Here is a 19,690-nt window from a genome sequence, read left to right as displayed (position 1 = left end):
GAAAGAGGGATGGGCTGAGCAGTACAACTAATGGGCTTCAGCCCAGTAGGAAATACCTAACCCCAAACCAGCATAAGAATAACCCCCAAAAAAACGAATCTCAGAGTAAAAATCTACGGGCAAGAAATTGACTGGCCCAAATTCAAAATTCAGGCAACTCCATATAGCTAAAGTGGGAAGATATACACATGCATCTCAAAAGAATTTATATGGTGGATGCTTCACCAGTAAGTGCTGGTTCGGTTAGAAATACCTTTGCGAGTAAGAACATCCCTTGGGTATATCAAGGTTGTCAGAATCGCGATTTTGAATCGGATCGGAGCTTCGATGGTAGGATCGCAAATCGTAGAATCTTCACTATCAGGATTGTAGAAATGTAGATTCTAAGAACTAAAATCGTAGAATCAAAGGGCTAATCTTGGATCGTAAAGTCGTAGAATCGTATAAAAGAATCGTGATTCTGATAACCTTGGGTATATGTGCTGCGTGTTCACTCGTGCGCGCCCTCATCTCCTGCGGCTAATTATTCTATTTTATCTCACCTAGAGTTTTACCATGAATCGTGTGATTTTTCTCTAATCCGACCACTCACGGAGAAACCCTTGAGACTACCATATATGTCCCTATGTATGACCAGCCACGGTCGCTACGCTACGGCCGAGACCACCTAATCACGCATGTTGAAATATATTGCATGCCTCTCTTCATCAGTTAGGAGTGATGGGTCAGTTGGCTGGTGCATGAATTAAATATGGTATCCGTCAAGAGGTCTTGAGTTCAAGACCGTACCAATGCAGTATTAAAAAAAATGTTCTACGGCACATATCGTTCCCACGTCTAAGGAGAAAAATAGACTAGAGATAAGGAGGCCGCTTCCGCTGCCCATGTCATAAACTCCAAAGGAGCATAGACGGGAGGGGGGGTCGATTATCATGTCGTATCCTCTGCAATTAGAGCAAGCACGTCTCGCAGCATCTGCATGCATGGGTTTCATCAACCAAACGCGCATACACACACGTAGGTAGAATCCATACCATTGATTGAGGATAAAGGGTTTCCCCCCACTTTATATTATAAAGCAAACATCTGATACAAACAGCTCGCTGGGGCCATACCGTTGATTGATCATTGATCCATTGCTTGATGAGTTGCACCGCACATGACACACCTAGATAGCTAGCTAGCTTATTCGTTTCACGGAAACCACAACGGAAACATACGAGATACCTTATGAAACAAAAATAAAAATAAAATCTCAGGCATACAATTTAACTAATTTGATAGCAAAATGAAAGGGAAAAGGGGATATCCCCAACCTTTGCATCAATCGTTGCACATAACCATACATGCACTACAACAAAAACAGTTAGTAGACACATCCAATTTCATACCTAGTGACGTCTTATTTCATCTCTAGCCAACTATAAAGCCGTTTAAGCAAAGCGTCCTTGGAGCGCCTCCCCACGGACCGTCTCAAACAGATAGACACGCTAGGCAAGCGCGTCTTACATGGCATGAGACGCTTTCTAGGGACGTTCAAAATCGTGTCTACATTTAGAGACGTTGTGTTAGGCATGCTCAAAAATCGTGTGTACATGTAGAGACGTTATGTTAGGCATGCTCATATTACGTCTCTAGTCATAGACACATAAGGATATTTATACAAATGGAATATTTTACTTCAAGTATTATTTGACTACCCGCAAAAAAATATTATTTGATTAATTTTGAATTTGTTTCATCGTTTCAAATACAATTATTCTTAATGTCATGGTTGCACATGCAGATTGGTCAAATAATATTGTGATACGAAGACAACCTCGATCAGTAACAACATCCAATGCATTAATTAGCAGGAACAATGTATCCACTGAAAGTACTTGGAGTTCACAGCTGAATAATATGTAACATTCATATGAAACATGCGATGATGCAAATAAATAAGAAAAGATCCTATAGACTGGAACTATTTTTGTCTATGAAGCTAAATTCTATACATAATCTAGAATATTTGTTGATTTAAAGATAGATTCATCAACTACTCCCGACTCCTCCAGTGCACTCCCTTTTCAAGTGCTCCCCAGCCACTCCTAGCTCCTTTAATGCACTCACTTTTCAAATCCTCACCGTCCTGAAAGGGAGAAAGAACAACATTTACATGAACACATGTTTATAGAGAAGTGCAAGATAAGAGAGATTCTTTGATGAAATTGTAAGAAATGTATCATACCAATGCTCTGTGGTTGTGCTGGAGGGGTTGGCTTAACTATTTTTACCTAAAAAGGAAGATTCCTGATAAATAACATATCACACATGTGCAGATTGGAGCATACACATTGCTTGAATGGGAACATACTTACATGTGAGCGAGGCCAAGCAATAACAGAACCCATAGCATCCCTTACTGTTTGGAATTTTTCATATGGTCTAACTAGTTTCTCATCTCCTAGATATGTACAGCCGCGAACACGAACTGCAACGTATTGCACTCCAAGCATGTTTCCTCCAACCACATATGTTTTCTCTTTACTCTCTAAAGTTCCTTTGGCCACAAGTTTGTCTTTGTTTCTCAAGTTCATCGAATACAACACGACTTCAACTTTATCCTATTTTTCAAGAAATGAAACATTTGTTATTGATGAACCTGAGAAGATTTCATTTTACACAAATAAGAACAATTTCACAAATAATTGGACCAACTATCCATTATATAATCATTGTCATCTGGATATCTAGCCTATATGTACCTGCTTTGTGACTTGGTGATGACCATCTGGCTTGGTTGCATTGCTATTTTGAGCATGATCATTCTGCAATTAAATAGGAATACGCGTGAAACGAGACACATGGTCAACTATAATCAAGAATGATAGTTTTGAAGAGTTATATTACATGAAGTTAGTAAGGAGCCTTATTCCACACGCACTTTCGGTTGCGCACTTTGCTTTCAAATTAGATTAAAGTCTTATTACAAAATTATTTATTGTGAAAACTTTGCAAGAATGCAGCAAGCAAACAAATGAAGTTCAAGTCATGTAAATTTATACACTAAAAACAGAATTGACCTAATATTCAAGGGCCAGGGTGTTCCTCAACATCTATGCAAGGTTTCCACCAAAAAGACCATGTATGCAAGTTTGGTGTTTTATTAGTACTCATGTATAAATTCAAAATTGATTAATTAGTTTCTTTGAATACGAGATCTCTTGGAGCAGCAATGATATGTGTGTGACTAACTTTTGGTCCCATCGGGCCAAATCATGTTGCTGTTGTATGCAATACAATTTTTTAATACTTGGTTGAATCTGACTTATGATCTGCTAGCGGTGGCACGACATTTTTTGAAACGACCTTGTCAAAATGGGATTGGTGTTTCATAATAATGTCATTTAACTTGCACTTACATACAAAATTAGACAACCTCTTGTACAATCATTGTCATTTAGATATGTAGCATATGTTTACCTGGTTAGTGACTTGGTGAAGTCGTAAACTTGGTTCAGGGCCACCTTGCTGCACTACAAGATTATTTTCAGTATGGACATTCTGCAATTTAATAGGAAAAGATGTCATCATCATCATTGATAAAAATCTAGATAAGTTCTTGCACGTAGGTTAAGATTACTAGGAAGGTATATACGAACCCAAACAGGTTACAGTGCAAACCAAAAGGTCAATATTTCACAAAGTTTTAACTTAATGATAAGATTGCTTTCCAATATTTAACTACTAAAAGGGTTCAACCAATCCCAAAATTACTGGCAGGAGATAATTGATAATTGAGTACAAGTTAGTTAACACACCTTAGTGATCACATGTTCGTGTGGTAAATGCGCATTGCCACAACCCTCTTTTGATTTGGTTTGCTGCAACTCCTATTAAAGCAATAGTTCTAAGACATTAGAATGGATCTGCATTAAATAGTACATAAAAACCCCATTACATTACCTGCATGGTAGTTTGTGGCTCCTGCACATCATTATTTGATTGTTCAAGAACATTATAAGATTTAGATTGGAGATTGTTATCTCTGTCATGTGGAGTGACCTGCAATAAAATTATGGTAATACTATATCAGTGTTCATTAATTTCATCTTTGCACAAATATAACTGCTTTTGATATGGTAACTTGATAATTTTCTGTAGGAGAATCCACTTCATTTCTGCAAATCTCTCCAGGAAACTTTTTGGCAAGGAATGCAGCAATCATAGCCATCTGACCTCTGACATCCCCTACATCACCTTTGACTTCCTTTACATCACCTTTGATGTCCTCTACATCATCTTTGACATTTTCTACATTATCTTTCACCATGTGTACTTCAAACTGAAGATTTTCTTGATCAGATTTCCCAACAAAAGTTATCCCCTGAGAAACATTTACTCCGCTCCAATACTTTTCATCATAGTAACCTCGAAGTTTTGCCCTTTTATTAAGTGCACCTTTAAAGGCTTCAGTATAATCGTCAATGGAAAGGCTACCATTATGATCAATTTTCCTTTTTTTTAACTCCTCATTAGCTGCATCCAATTGAATAGGAATAATTATTAATTCTTTACTATACTATGGAATAGATTGTATGTTGGACTGTAGACAAAATAAGTAGAATGTACCATTATTGTCTTCACATTGTCGCTTGTGTAATTGTCATCTTTTTTCTTATGAGCTTTATCCCATAGGTCAATCTTGTGGATTGGTGCTTTCCTTTTGATTTCCTATCCAGCAAAGTATGTTAGGTCCACTAATAGTTATTTTTCAAGATAATTGATTTGTCATGTAATAAAGACTATGAAAAGTATCGTTGTCACCATCTCTTTTTGTAGCCTGGCATGGCTTTTTCTCCCGGTTGTGTGTGGATTCTTCTGTTGCTTCGCACACTCTGTATTTTTCTCGCATAACTTCTGCAAACAAATTAGATGCAGACACGTAATGTTAGCAAACTAATTTTGGAGTTCAGTTTGAGCATGAAAGGATGCGATAATAACCATGTGTGAATCCTTGCACCACATTCCAACTAGAGTCTCCCATTGATGCTTATTAACACCTATTGGAACATCACTAATAATTTCCTGGAGAGACCTCTCTTTTCGTTTGAAATATTTTTTCTTCAAGCGAGATTTGTAGGCTCTCCATCTTTTGCAAACAGTCATTAGGACCCAGTCTCGTGTAAGCTGCTTTGTCTCAGATGGATAGACAAATTTCTCCTTCAACAAAGTAAATTTAATTGTTTCATGTGAAATGACAATAAAGATGTATGTGATGATACATCAAAAAATGATGTATGTGATGATGTACCTCTACATCCTTGATCATGTTGTTCTTTCTCTGGACAAATAATTCATTGTCCCATCTTGGAATGTTCAGTGGTGCAAATGTGGAGTTCTCTGCAACGTCGCTAAGAGAGCTACTAAGAATGGAACCAGACCTTTCATTCGGACACCTTTTTCGTTAGTCTCCACAATTATCTTTCCTCCATGTACCTGGGATAAATTCTTCAGCCGAAATTCCCCTACAATCTGCCGCGTCTCTCCATTTGACCCTGCAAGCATGAATATCCCAACACGTCAGAAACCAGTATAATAAAAACCTCATTCCGAAGAAGATTAGTCATGGAAACTTACAAATTATCTTGATTTGGCTAGTGGGTTCATGAGATCTTCCTGGTACTATATTATCAATCTCTGGAGGACCTTGCAGATTTTCTTCAGCAAGCTGCACATGTTCTGCATCATGCATTGTAAGGTTCAAGTCCCGAAGTCGTCTTGGTATCCTCGCCATCGTTAATCTGCCAAATTAACAAACACTACAGACCTCAACCAAAAGTTCAGTGCGGCATGGCATGTACAGAGAGAAAATGCCTTAAGTCTACAGCTAGCGTAGCTAACTCGTACACTGTTACAGAGAGCTGGAACATTCAGTTAGGCAAATGGCTACACATCACCTTCATGTCTCTTGAGCTCATGACACAATCTACAACGCGATGCTTCAGATTTTCAGTTTGCAAAACATGAGCTCAGTATACAATCTTCACAAGCAAGATTAGAAATAAACAAAGGGTCAAGCCTTAGCAAAACATTACAAAGCCCCGATGACCAAGTTAGCAGAGCTAAATCAGTGCACTATGTTACTTCCTGTACCAGCGAGATGGAAGATGCAGTTAGGAAAGCGGCTACACAGTACATTGATGTCTCTTGAGGCCATGACAGAATCTGCAGCGAGATGCTTCAGGTTTTCCAGTATATTCATCAGCATCAAAAACTACAGGGGAGTTGAATAGCTGTAGCAGTAACAGAACAATAAATCTCAGTGCAAAAGCTTCAGCATTTGTACAATTCTTCAGAGAACAGAGGTTGTGCTGAACGTTTCTTCAGACAACTAGATAATTGAGGTAGAATTCTTCAGATAACAGAGGTTCTGGCCGCCTCGCCTCGGGCCTCGTCGCTGCAGGAAGCCTCGGGGTTCCCTGTGGCAGCAGGCCATGGGACGGGGAAGACTTAGGTCGGAGTTGGGGAATTCCATGATGATTTTGTCTAATCACTTAGAGAATAGAGGGTTATCTGCTAATTGCGCTTAAGTGGATGGTTAAGGATCCCACCTTTAATCGGTGGCGTTCATTACAGATCTGAGGGTCCGCGTAGGAATTTTCAGATTTTCACTGAGTACCTATTTCCACTAGATACTTCACCAATATCAAGCATGCAATGACACTAGTAGAAAAAGGGCCTGTAGTCCCAGTTTATAAGGGCCTTTAGTCCCGGTTCAAACTAGAACCGGGACTAAAGGCCCTCGACGTGGCCGGTCCACCTTTAGTCCCGGTTGGTAACACCAACCGGTACTAAAGGAAATTTTCTGATTTTTTTTTTGAAAATATTTTTGAATTTTTTTTTAGTTTTTTTTATTTTCAAATTTCTGAAATATTTTAACTTCTAATCTCTAATCACCCCTCATCACTGCTCAATTTAATCTCTAATCACCCCTCATCATTCCAAATCATCTAACTTTCCGGACGGTCACCCATCCTCCCACTCCCCCAGCCTGAGCACACTTAACTTCCGGGTTCTATTCTCCCTCGTTTCCAAGTCTGCACTCGTTGTTTTCCTGACAATAGTAAGATGTCAATCCTATTAACCCTCAGGAGTTTAGGTTAAGCATGAAGTCACACATTTCATTATTTGAGTTTGAAACTATTGTTCTAAAAAACAATAATTTTTTAGTAACACTAATATTTCTTGAATAAGTAGTTTGACCATTGTTTGACCATAATTTGACCATAGTTTGACCAGATTTGACCAAAATTCAAAAAAACTGAAATAATTATTTAATAACACTAATATTCTTGAATAATTATTTAGTAACACTAATACTTCTTGAATAAGTAGTTTGACCATAGTTTGACCAGATTTAATGAAAATTTTAAAAAAATCTGAAATTTGAGCATAACTTTTTTTCCTTTTGGAATTTGAGGATTCTACAAATTTGCAAACAGGTCGTAGGCAGTCTCCATCGGATGTAACTTTTCGAGTAGATGATTTTTCATATAAAAAACTTTTTAATCCGTGTTCGTATGCAAAAGTTATGCCCATTTTACAAATTCCAGAGAGATTTTGTAAATAAAGTCAAAATTCATATTTGTAAATTTTCCCAACAACTAGACCACATATCACATGGAAAACTTATTTTATTTTATTTTTTTGACATTTCCATTATTTTCTTTTGTTTTTCTAAAACTGAAAAGGCGGTCCAAGGGGGGGGAGGGGGAGTTTGAAAATGGGACCTTTAATACCGGTTCGTGCCATAAACCGATACTAATGCCTCAAAGCCTATTAGTCCCGGTTGGTGGCACCAACCGGGATTAAAGGTCTAACCTTTAGTACTGGTTGGTACCACCAACCGCGACCAATGGGCATCGCACCCTTTAGTCCCAGTTCGTGGCACGAACCGGGACTAAAGGGCCTAGGTGAACCGGGACTAATACCTTAGCCGCACGAACCAGGATAAATGTACCCATTGGTCCCGGTTCTGGACTGAACCGGAACTAATGGGCTTACCCGGCCTGGACCAAAGCCCCCTTTTCTACTAGTGTGAGATCTAATTCTGCCTAAAAGTTAAGTTAATGCAAAGCAGCACATGAACAATCTGAAAGAACAATCAGCAGTTAAGTGGTTTCACTAGTACAGACTACAGAACTACAAAAACAATTTCTCACCCAAACAGTTTACAAAAAAACAATTGGGATGGGACTCTTCCCAAATGGTTCTGCCAACATAGTTTTTGGATATTTGTGCTACTAGTACCTATGCGTGATGTGGCTTAATGGGTGTTACTAGTTACTCTGTTCCTACCATGGAGCAGAGCTCCTGCAGGTTGCACAACCGACAGCAAACCTTCACACCGATTAAGCCACAAGAAATCAATCTAAAGATCAATGAATCTCAGTAATTTCTGCACCAAGACTTGAGAGAGCACGTCACAATGGTGAGGACCAATACGAACCTGAGGCGCAGCTACCCTAGGCAGGATGGCTGTACTCGTGCTTGCTCTGCTTAATCCACCTATAGGCTGGAGAGGAACTTGCTCGTTGCAGCAGACGATTCCTGCGACCTTCCCGCCCAATCGCCGTCGTTGGCCCCAACGCACACACCAGCCGGTCTCTGTCCCGACCTCCACGGCCTCCAATCGCCCGACCACCCGCCCGCCGAGTCCCCGTCAGTCCGCCCACCAAGCCAATCGATCCCCGTTCATGTGATTGAGGCGATGCACATCAGCGAACGGATTGGAGGGATCCCATTAGATGGATTGGGATGGATTAGGAGGTGGAAGAAGAGGAGAATTGGAGAGATGGCGGCGTGGGCGAGGAGAAGTGGAGAGAGGGCGGCGTGGCGGAGTGATTGACGGGCATATTTTTTTCCAAAAATAAGAGCGCTGGCGCGTTATTTCCTGGCGGCAAATGGAAATAGTTGCCCCAAATGCCAAAATGATTTTCTCCAAAAAAATTGAGGGGAAAATGATTTCCTCCAAATGAAATCAGCGAAAAAAGCCTATTTATTTCTGTTGTACACAAACAACCAAAAAATGGGCCAGGTCACGTGCTCTATTTTTACTGTTATTAGCATACATTGTGAAATGTTTTCTCCTAGAAAAAGTATAATTCCATTGTATTATAATGTATAATGGATTTTTGCATCTAAGGGCATCTTCAATGCCGACCCTCAAACCGTCCGCATACGTCTAGACTGCATGGTGCGGATGTTTTTTGGCGTCCAACACGGTGTTGTATGGGTCCGCTCGGCGGTTTGGACACACTTCTTCCCAAAAACCGCAAACAAAGTGTGCACTCCCCCCGACACAGCCGAACAGAGGGGGGGTGGGGGGGGGGGGGGGGTTTGCGGCGTCCGGACCGCTGCCACGTCCGCTTCTGACTACCCTGGCCGACCCAAAAATCCCACCTGCCTCATGCGCTTTCCACGAACGCCCACGCCGCTTGCCGCACCGCATTCATGTCGGCCCAGAGCATGCATCGGCTCGCATTGATGCATGTGATTTGACCGAATGAGAGGGCGGCACTGACGGACATGACCACTCGGGCGTAGCCGCTTCAATGCGGATGCTGCGTACTGAGAAACCAACTCTGTCCGCTGCGCCACATTGTAGTAGGTTGACTGCCACTTCGCCTGGCCTGGTCGTGGCTATTTAAGCCGTGCGCAAGTGATACATAGAGTCGCACTCCCCCTCCCTGACCACCGTCCCCTCCTCCTCCCTGTCACCATCCCCGAGCCCAGCGGCGATGTGAAGTTCTCGTTCTACATGATGGTAGGCAGAGGCGGTGGAAGTCCCTTGTCTGGCAGGAGCGGACCCATCTTCTCATGGAGGCCCCACGTGAAGGAGGAGCCACCGTCCCCGATGCGTGCGTCCGCGTGAAACGGGAGTCAACATCCCCCCAATGCCTCTGCCACATGAAGGATGAGCCCGCATTGACAGACCCTCATCGCCGCCACGCCGCAATCGCCGCCCGATAAAGGAGGAGCTTCCACCCGTGATCATGAAGGAGCGTGGTGCATCCTCCACTACCCCGGAGGAGGTGGTTACGGCGGTGCGTCGGGTTCAAGTGCCATCGTATTTGAGGAGGAGCGCGCGGCGAGGCAACAGGAGCGGTACGGCTAGCGCAATGCTGCTCCCCGCTTTGCGTTCGTCAAGAGCGACGTGCCTCCAGGATGGGTCCCCAACGATTTGGACCTTGCTGCTGCGTGGCCGCTCGACCGCTTTGTTACGACCGCTGAGACAGCCGCCAGGCGCCGCAGCAGGAGGCGGAGCATGGTTGTCCTTGTGTCAAAATTTCATAATCCATATGGATACTTATTTGGTTTCAAAATTTTTGCCAATAGGCGATGAATTGGTTTTTCAATTTTATTTTTTATTCTGTTCAGCCAAAACCATTGAAAATTTCCCACAATAATAATCATATGGTTGTCGTTGTGTAAAAATTTCATTATTTTCTGAACACTTTGTTTTTCGGTTCAAGTTTTAGGCCAAATTTTGGCTGAAAATGAAGAATGGATGATTTTCTCAAACAGTGACTCTAAATTTGATGAAAATTTGATAGAATAGTAGCCATTATATGGTTGTCCTTGTGTCAAAATTTCATCAAACTCTGGACACTTTATTTTCGGTTCTAAATTTGGCAGTTGGTACTGAAATGGTAGCAAAATGCTGCCAAATTTGGTAATGTTGGACCCACCATTTGGATCCCAGCAAGGTAAAAGAAACCTGCAATCCGATAAAAATGACTCGGTCCATGGATATCGCAGAATGTTTCTATCTAACTGCATTGCCAGTTTGCCACTTCCAAGTTCTGATAGTCAACAGCCTTAGAAAAATGCACTTGTGACATTGTGGCAACACATTTTACAATGGCCAGACAAAAGAACATCAGTCTGATAAAACCTAGTTTCTTACATTGAAAAAGACGAGTGTCTAAGGCATGATCTTAAAAAGAAGAATTCACAATTGTATATTCAACATTTCTCGGCCATGTAATATAACAATACGAGATAACTGCAACATGTGGGAATAATCAATAAACCAAATGTGATACTTAATTTCCGGAACAGAAATTCTACAGAATCAACTTAAAATTCACAACCAAGTACACTTGGGCTGTGCCCTGAATTAGTACGAAAAAAAATACAACCACAAACTATAATAAAGCATTCTGACTTTGTGCTTGTAAACCGCTACCAAAACCATAACTAAAATTGTAGTTGCATGCAAAGAACCACACCAGCAAAGAGCTTCCACCATACTTCAGCCTGAACCAAAAGCACAATGCTCTAATCTGTTTCATCCGATGATTCGTCAACACCCATGTCAAAAAGATCACGAGGCCTGACTTCCACTACTACATTCCATAGTTCAGCTTTTGGGTCTTGAACGTAGAAAACCTGCTGCACTTGGGAGGAAAATACAAAAGGATCATCCTCTAGCTCATCTCCTGTGTATTTTCCGAGACTTGTTCACAAGAGTGAACCCAAACTCATCCGTTTGAATGCCAACTTTGTGGTAGACATCATACCAATCACAATTAAAGAACACCACCTTGTAATCATTGTATGACAATTCAAAGATGTCACTTAATCTGCCATAATATCTAACACCATTTTCTGCAATGTTCACTACACCACTATTTTGTGTGACATGCACTGACTCATGACTCATCGTGTGGAACCTAAAGCCGTTGATGACATAGCCACTGTAGCGCACCCCATATCTGTTGGGTTTTGCAGCCAAAGCTCTTACCTTTTCTGTAATAGTTGATCCATCGCTTTGTAAAACCTGTATGTTCAATTAGTTAAATTCAGGTGCCTATATAATTCAGAGTACATGAATACGGTAAAATGTACCTTTTGTTCCAACCAGTCAGCAAAGTGTTCATTAATTAACTTAGTGGTATCAGCTTCTGTCAAATTAGCTGAGTCACATCGTTTGCTATTCTCTTCGGCCACAAATTCACTGTAACAATTAAATTATATGAACTTCTTGGCAAACTCTAAACAAATTAATTAAAGATAGAAGTGATACATACTTGCGGAAATCTGCAAGCTCATCACAATGTCGCAAGACATATCGGTGCGCTTGAATAAGAAGCCGGCTATTAAACTGCCCAACTGGGACAGCCTTTCCAATTGGCTCACCAGCACTATGGAACATGTACAAATCTTTTATCTTGTCTGAAGGATTGGGGTTTCTTGATGGTCTTGTAAAACGTGTAGTTCCTTCTAGAAATCTTGAACAAAAGGTCAAGCATTCTTGGGCAAGATACCCTTCAGCAATTGAACCTTCAGGAAATGCTCTATTGCGCACAAGTGCTTTCAGCCGAACAAATGATCTAAATTTAATTAAGCAAGATGTTACTTCTCAAAACTATTGAAGATTAAATAAAATCGAAGTTAAAGTGCCATACCTCTCTAGGGGGTACATCCACCGATAGTGCACTGGACCACCAAGTTTAACTTCTTCAACCAAGTGCACCATTAGATGCACCATGATAGTAAAGAATGATGGAAGAAAAATTCTCTCCATATTGCAAAGTGTCATCACAATACTCTCTTGAAGTTCGTCAAGCTCAGAGACATCTAACACTTTCGAGCATAGTTTCTTGAAGAAATTAGACAGCCCGATAACTATTTCCATGACCTCTTTGTGTGGGTAACAGGATCGAAGTGCTAGAGGAAGAATATCTTCCAGAATAACATGACAATCATGACTTTTGAGACCTGAGATTGTACAATCTTTCATGTTGACATGCCTAGAAAAATTTGATGCATATCCATCGGAGGTCCTAATATTGTGCATCACTGAACAAAGTATTTCTTGCTGTTTTCTAGACATAGTAAATGGTGCATCAGGCAATACTATTTTTCCATTATCATCTACAACAGGATGAAGATTATGTCGAATTCCATTTTCACCAATTTCTGCCAAATCAAGCCGTGCATTAAGGCCATCCTTTGTTTTAGAATCAATATCCAACAACGTTCCAATTAAATTATCAAACACATTCTTTTCTATGTGCATTACATCAAGATTGTGCCTTAACTTGTTAAGTTCCCAATATGGCAAGTTGAAAAATATTGATTTTTTTAACCAATCCTCAGGCTTCTTCTCAGGCTTACCTTGGTTCTTAATTGACTTCTTGTTGCCTGCCTTCCTTTTACGCTTCGGCTCTTGATTCATTTCATTTTCTTTTTCACTGTTTTTGACCTTCTTTCCGCCCTTTGCTTTCTTTGCTACATTGCCTTTTTTGCCTAACACAAACACTCTGCCTTGCAACCTTTTCAAAGCTGAACTACCACTCATAGTTGTCGGTGCCAATTCTGTCACTTTAGTGCCATCAAATTCCTGCCTTCTTCGGTTTCGAAATACATGACCCTGTGGTAACCAGCGACGGTGACCCATATAACAAAGTTTCATACTCTTATTCAGGCGAAATGATATTGTACAAGGACCACATGATGGAAACCCATATTTACCACTTGTGCTCCAACCGTACAGGTAAGCTAATGCTGGAAAATCATTTAAAGTCCATAACAGTGCAGCCTTGAGTGGAAATATCTCCTGCGAGGAAGCGTCGAATGTGTCTACACCATCCCATAACTGTAAGAGCTCATCAATCAGTGGCTGCAAATATATATCAATGTCATTCCCAGGGGAAGCTGGTCCAGGAATGATCATCGATAAAATTAGAGATGTTTCTTTCATGCAAATCCAAGGCGGTAGGTTGTACGGGATAAGCATCACTGGCCAAGTACTATGTTTTGAACTCATACTCCTAAAAGGGTTAAATCCATCACTCGAAATGCCAAGGCGCGGATTACGAGGATCAGCAGCAAAACCGGGGTATCTAGCATCAAGATCTTTCCAACACTCGCCATCAGCTGGATCCCGTATCTTTCCATCTTTAGTACGACCCTCATCGTGCCAACGCATGTCATCTGATGTTTTTCTTGTTGCAAAGATCCTTTGAATACTCAGTATCAAAGGAAAGTAACGCAACACCTTGGCTGGTTTCTTCTTCTGCTTGGACACACATGGCAAGACTCTTGATCAGCTCGTTCACCTTGGAAAAGCATGCAATCATTGGGGCATGCATGAATTTTCTCGTAGTCAAGGCCTAAGCCACGGATGATTTTTTGTACCTCATAGTACTTCTTTGGTAGTTGTGCCTGTGGAAGTGCATCAGACAAAACACCAAGTAGCGTTGCAAATGATTCTTGTGACCATCCATGTAAGCATTTCATGTGATACAAGGTGATGAGAAATGACAACTTAGAAAATGCTTTACATCCAGGGTATAACTCCGTGTTTGCATCCTCTAAGAAGCTTGCATATGTATTAGGTTTCTTCCTTGTTTGAGTATCTGCATTCTCATCCTCAACTGAATTAGGTACCATATTCTCAAATTCAACGCCATCTAATTCACCATCAGATGTGCTTGATAAAGATTCACAACTGTTAGCCATAGCAAAGACAGCACTTAAGAGTCCTGGCATGTCATCCATCCTTCCATGGTTGCCTTCTCCAACAACATTCCTTGGGATGCCAGGAATAGATAGATTGCCACTGTTATCTGATACATGAGCAAATGCAAATGATGGTTCACTGTAATCCTCTCCATGGCAAACCCACTTAGTGTAACCTTGAAGAATACCATCACATCTCAAGTGAGTTTTCACTCCATCATAACTCTGCATAGCTTTATTTCGGCAATTTACACAAGGACAGCGAATTCTATCACCAGCCGGAACATCATGGAATGCAAAAGACAGAAATTGCTCGACACCATCTTTGTAAGCAGCACTAGCTCTTGGTTGACTCATCCAACCTCGATCCATTGCCCTTTGATATGCCGAAGTAATGAAACAAAAAAAAATATGTCAGTGTATAACTTTACATGTGTTATTTAAGAGATGAGAGCTGATTTAAATCTTTTTGCAAGAAAACCATGGAATACATAGATATTTTAATTCAATGATTGGATCCTAAAATATTTCATCAACCTTGAATTGAAAAACATCAAAAGATATGTGCCATTGTAGGTTTAACTAGTATGCAAAGACGCCACTCAGTTCAATACAATTGCACATATGCTGCCATCTTTCTCCCCATAATCCCAACTCTGGCTACATCGAAAGGAAACACACACCACATGAACAAACAAAAATATAAAACAGGACACATGATTGATATTATATATGCAGGGCCTTCAATTATCTAGAAATATTCACTCTTTCTAATCGCTGTAGGGACTTCTTTCCTTCTGCAAAACTACTAAGATTGTTGGACTATCTAAGTATCCAAACTGAGCATAAAAACCATATAATAGGGTGCTTTAAAAAACAACTGTGTTAATTTCCCTGCTTTATATCATCATGTTATTGATGATCTTGTGCATCTCAGGTAAGCACCATATACAAAAATCAAGCTACGACAGAAGGTAAAAAAAGGCCAATGATCACAGTCAGTATTATTATATATACAGTTATCACCATACTGGAAATACACTCCGTCCCAATTACAGAAACCTGGAGGATATGTGCAGCCACCTGAATGAAAAATGAAAAGCATGTATAAAAGGGTGTTTGCAATGCAATCTAAATAATTAGTGGGCTGCACTGCATACACGTCATATCTATTTGTTCTAAGGATAACAGGAAAAAGGATATTAAGTTGGACTGATTAACGAGTCAAATAAGACATCATTGAACAAGAAACAGAGAACATATGTGATGATCTACAATACTGTATTGAAATTTAAGACCAATTGAACACCCTAGTTTGGTTAAAAGCTTACTTTGCCACAACTAAGCCAAAAGTAGTAATTGTTACCCCTTGGGACAGAGTGTGGCTTGCCACAAAAGTGTGGCTAAAATATACTCCTTAATCATGTGACTAGTAAAGTCGCAAGCCACAACTGTGTCAGCCAACTGAACACTCACTCACCTCAGAAATTATGTGTGCCTAACCATAGGTCTGGCAACATTTGGCTGGAAACCAAATAGTCCCCAAGTGACTTGCAGTTGTTGAAGGGTAGCCGGTCGCATATTTTTACAAAGTTAGCAAGCAGGGCCTAAGAGAGTAATTATCAAACAGTGCATTCCAATGCACACGATCAGTTGCTGCATGTGTTTACACCTTCAGGAAAAGGGGATTTTTAGGATACACTACCACTTGCCTCATTGGCGCATGGTAGGATATGCTGAAAAGTCAACTTAGGTGAGTGGCATGTTGCTGATTTATTTATAAAAAATCCTGGAAGATTGCAGCTACTTACTTGCATTATGGAAGTTACTGTGCTCTTCAGTGTTGTAAGCATGATTCAGCTTCATACATGCTACATATATGGTTTCAGTACCGAATAGGTTGTCCACTTTACATCCAATGCTTGATACTTTTGGACAAATTGTATGTCTCTCTAGAATTTAAACTCAATTCTTAATGATACAACAAAATAGATAAAAACATACCAAAAACTTCAAAAAAAGAGTATGGGATACAAAAGAGGTACTTTCTCGAGTTGAGATTGAAGGCGGGTTGTTTGAAGCCAAAGGCGGTGGTCCAATCTATGGTTGTTCCAATTTGTGGAGTTGATTCAGTCCAACTGAAACACTGGGTGTTGAAACTTGCAATGAAATATATCTTCCTCTTCTTTTTCTACAAAATGAAATGAAATTGATATTAAAATGCATTCCCTTCCAAATCAACAATATGTTATACATATACACAGTCCCCTGCATATATGCTGATACACAATTTTTGAGTTCAAATTTAATTTCATTTTCATCATACACTGATAGGAAGAACAGAAGAGAGAGCTTTCTCAGAAAATACCCCTGTCCCAGCCTGCTTGCTATTTGTTGACAGCAAGTCCTGGGCGGCAAAGTCCGGCCGAGCAGGCGAGCAGCCCGGGATTGGCCGGAGCAAAGCGCCAGAGCCGGCACGGCAGGCGGCGGCTCCCAGCAGGAGGAGGCGTGGAGCAGCACGTCCCTAGCGACCAGGCAAAGGGCCGGGGACGACCGAGGAGCGCCGGGGCAGAGGGGCTAGGGGCAGTCCTTGCTGAGGGCATTCACCGGCGGCGGACGCGGCGCACTGGCAGGACTAGTTGCAGGAGGCAGGAGATGGGGTTGGTCGTTGGAGGCTATGGAGATTGGGAGGGGGCGCATGGGTGGAGGAGGAGCCAACCCGTCGTCGGCGGCGGCATAGATGGGCGGCTCAGGACGTGGTGGCGGATAAGGTGAAGGAGAGCGCGCGCTGAGTTCGATACGTGGGCTCGTTTTACTGAATAGATGGGCCCCGTAATTTCCTTTTTCTGTAAAAAATACTTTGGTTTTATTATTTATTTGTTAAACTCTTTCATGTATCCTAAAACGTCTCAAAAATCGTCTGTACTTATTTACACATGTAAAAAATAATAAATGATATATACCCTAAAATTAAGATTTGTGACGGTATTTACATCATCTCAAAAAGCGTACCTACATACTAGATGCTTTCAGTATAGGGACGAATATAAAAGCGTCTTAGAAAAAACGTGCCTACTGACATGTTTTGTTGTAGTGCTAGGGGCGTTAAACGATAGCGCTTGTTGGGAGGCAACCCAATTTTATTTTTGTTCCTGTTTAATAATAAATAATTCATCTAGCCTCTGTTTAGATGTGGTTTATGTTTTAATTAGTGTTCGTGCCAAGTAAAGCCTTTAGGACCTTCTTGGGTGATTGTTATTTGATCTTGCTGTAAAAAACAAAAAGTATGAGCTCACGAGAATAATTTTCATTTCTTACCAGAGAGCGGTAAAATACCAATTCTACTTTCAGTAGATTAATAAACAAATTTCCTAGGACTTCCTAATTTCTCAGGATTTTTGGAGTTACAGAAGTATTCGAATCCTACAGATTATTACAGACTGTTCTGTTTTTGACAGATTCTGTTTTCTATGTGTTGTTTGCTTATTTTGATGAATCTATGAGTAGTATCGGAGGGTATGAACCATAGAGAAGTTGAAATACAGTAAATATTACACCAATATGAATTTAGAATGAGTTCACAACAGTACCTAAGTGGTGATTTATTTTCTTATACTAACGGAGCTTACAAGTTTTCTGTTAAGTTTTGTGTTGTGAAGTTTTCAAGTTTTGGATAAAGATTCGATAAACTATAGAACAAGGAGTGGCAAGAGTCTAAGCTTGGGGATGCCCAAGGCACCCCAAGGTAATATTCAAGGACAACCAAGAGCCTAAGCTTGGGGATGCCCCGGAAGGCATCCCCTCTTTTGTCTTCGTTCATCGGTAATTTTACTTGGAGCTATATTTTTATTCACCACATGATATGTGTTTTGCTTGAAGCACCATTTTATTTTATTTTGTTTTGCTTGCTATTTTAATAAAATACCAAGATCTGAAATTCTTAAATGTTAGAGAGTCTTTACATAGTTGCATAATTATTCAACTACTCATTGATCTTCACTTATATCTTTCGGAGTAGTTTGTCGTTGCTCTAATGCTTCACTTATATCCTTTTGGAGCACGGTGGTGGTTTTATTTTATAGAAATAATTGATCTCCCACGTTTCACTTATATTATTTTGAGGGTCCTTTAGAACAACATGGTAATTTGCTTTTGATATAATAAAAAACTTTCATATAAGTGCATTGAATACTAAGAGAAGTTTGATACTTGATGATTGTTTTGAGATATGGAGATAGTGATATTAAAATTGTGCTAGTTGAATAGTTGTGAATTTGAGAAATACTTGTGTTGAAGTTCGCAAGTCCCATAGCATGCACGTATGGTAAACATTGTGTAAAAAATTTGAAACATGAGGTGTTATTTGATTGTCTTCCTTATGAGTGGCGGTCGGGGACGAGCGATGGTCTTTTCCTACCAATCTACCCCCTAGGAGCATGCGCGTAATGCTTGGTTTTTGATGACTTGTAGATTTTTGCAATAAGTATGTGAGTTTTTTATGACTAATGTTGAGTCCATGGATTATACGCACTCTCACCCTTCCATCATTGCTAGCCTCTTCGGTAACGTGCATTGCCCTTTCTCACCTTGAGAGCTGGTGCAAACTTCGCCGGTTTATCCAAACCCCGTGATATGATACGCTCTATCACACATAAACCTCCTTATATCTTCCTCAAAACAGCCACCATACCTACCTATTATGGCATTTCCATAGCCATTCCGAGATATATTGCCATGCAACTTTCCACCGTTCCGTTTATTATGACACACTTCATCATTGTCATATTGCCTTGCATGATCATGTAGTTGACATCGTATTTGTGGCAAAGCCACCATGCATAATTTATCATACATGTCACCCTTGATTCATTGCCCATCCCGGTACACCACCGGAGGCACTCATATAGAGTCATACTTTATTCTAGTATCGAGTTGTAATCTTTGAGTTGTAAATAAATAGAAGTGTGATGATCATCATTAATAAAGCATTGTCCCAAAAAAAGAAAAAAAAATGCCAAATAAAAAAAAGAAAGGCTAACTAAAAATAAAAAAGGGACAATGCTACTATCCTTTTTTCCACACTTGTGCTTCAAAGTAGCACCATGATCTTCATGATAGAGAGTCTCCTATGTTGTCACTTTCATATACTAGTGGGAATCTTTCATTATAGAAC

General features: G+C 40.4%; 2 protein-coding genes across 7 annotated transcripts; both read right to left on the bottom strand.

Moving 5' to 3' along the window:
- Positions 1 to 1,826: 1,826 nt before the first annotated feature.
- Positions 1,827 to 8,898, bottom strand: LOC125532208. The gene is made up of 13 exons (XM_048696349.1): positions 8,495 to 8,898; positions 5,623 to 5,786; positions 5,297 to 5,540; positions 4,987 to 5,205; positions 4,810 to 4,902; positions 4,615 to 4,716; positions 3,949 to 4,521; positions 3,804 to 3,875; positions 3,466 to 3,546; positions 2,748 to 2,810; positions 2,361 to 2,606; positions 2,231 to 2,276; positions 1,827 to 2,131 (listed from the first exon to the last, which is right to left on the bottom strand). Exons 7-13 carry the CDS (start codon positions 3,952 to 3,954, stop codon positions 2,124 to 2,126), a joined length of 522 nt encoding a protein of 173 aa, XP_048552306.1. The 5' UTR covers positions 3,955 to 4,521; positions 4,615 to 4,716; positions 4,810 to 4,902; positions 4,987 to 5,205; positions 5,297 to 5,540; positions 5,623 to 5,786; positions 8,495 to 8,898; the 3' UTR covers positions 1,827 to 2,123.
- A 2,171-nt stretch (positions 8,899 to 11,069) lies between these two features.
- Positions 11,070 to 17,305, bottom strand: LOC125532209. 6 transcript variants are annotated; one of them, XM_048696354.1, is made up of 7 exons: positions 16,886 to 17,305; positions 16,563 to 16,708; positions 15,549 to 15,600; positions 12,459 to 14,893; positions 12,081 to 12,383; positions 11,899 to 12,007; positions 11,070 to 11,830 (listed from the first exon to the last, which is right to left on the bottom strand). In XM_048696354.1, exons 4-7 carry the CDS (start codon positions 13,982 to 13,984, stop codon positions 11,483 to 11,485), a joined length of 2,286 nt encoding a protein of 761 aa, XP_048552311.1. In that variant the 5' UTR covers positions 13,985 to 14,893; positions 15,549 to 15,600; positions 16,563 to 16,708; positions 16,886 to 17,305; the 3' UTR covers positions 11,070 to 11,482. The 6 variants fall into 6 exon arrangements, with proteins under 6 accessions (XP_048552311.1, XP_048552312.1, XP_048552308.1 ...); XM_048696355.1 differs by having other exon boundaries at positions 12,459 to 12,771; positions 13,171 to 16,708; XM_048696351.1 differs by having other exon boundaries at positions 12,459 to 16,469.
- Positions 17,306 to 19,690: the final 2,385 nt, after the last annotated feature.

Source organism: Triticum urartu, unplaced genomic scaffold (assembly GCF_003073215.2).
Source record: "Triticum urartu cultivar G1812 unplaced genomic scaffold, Tu2.1 TuUngrouped_contig_9377, whole genome shotgun sequence".
NCBI lineage: Eukaryota > Viridiplantae > Streptophyta > Magnoliopsida > Poales > Poaceae > Triticum > Triticum urartu.
Note: the sequence above shows the minus strand (reverse complement) of the source record. Positions and strands in the feature narration are given on the sequence as shown.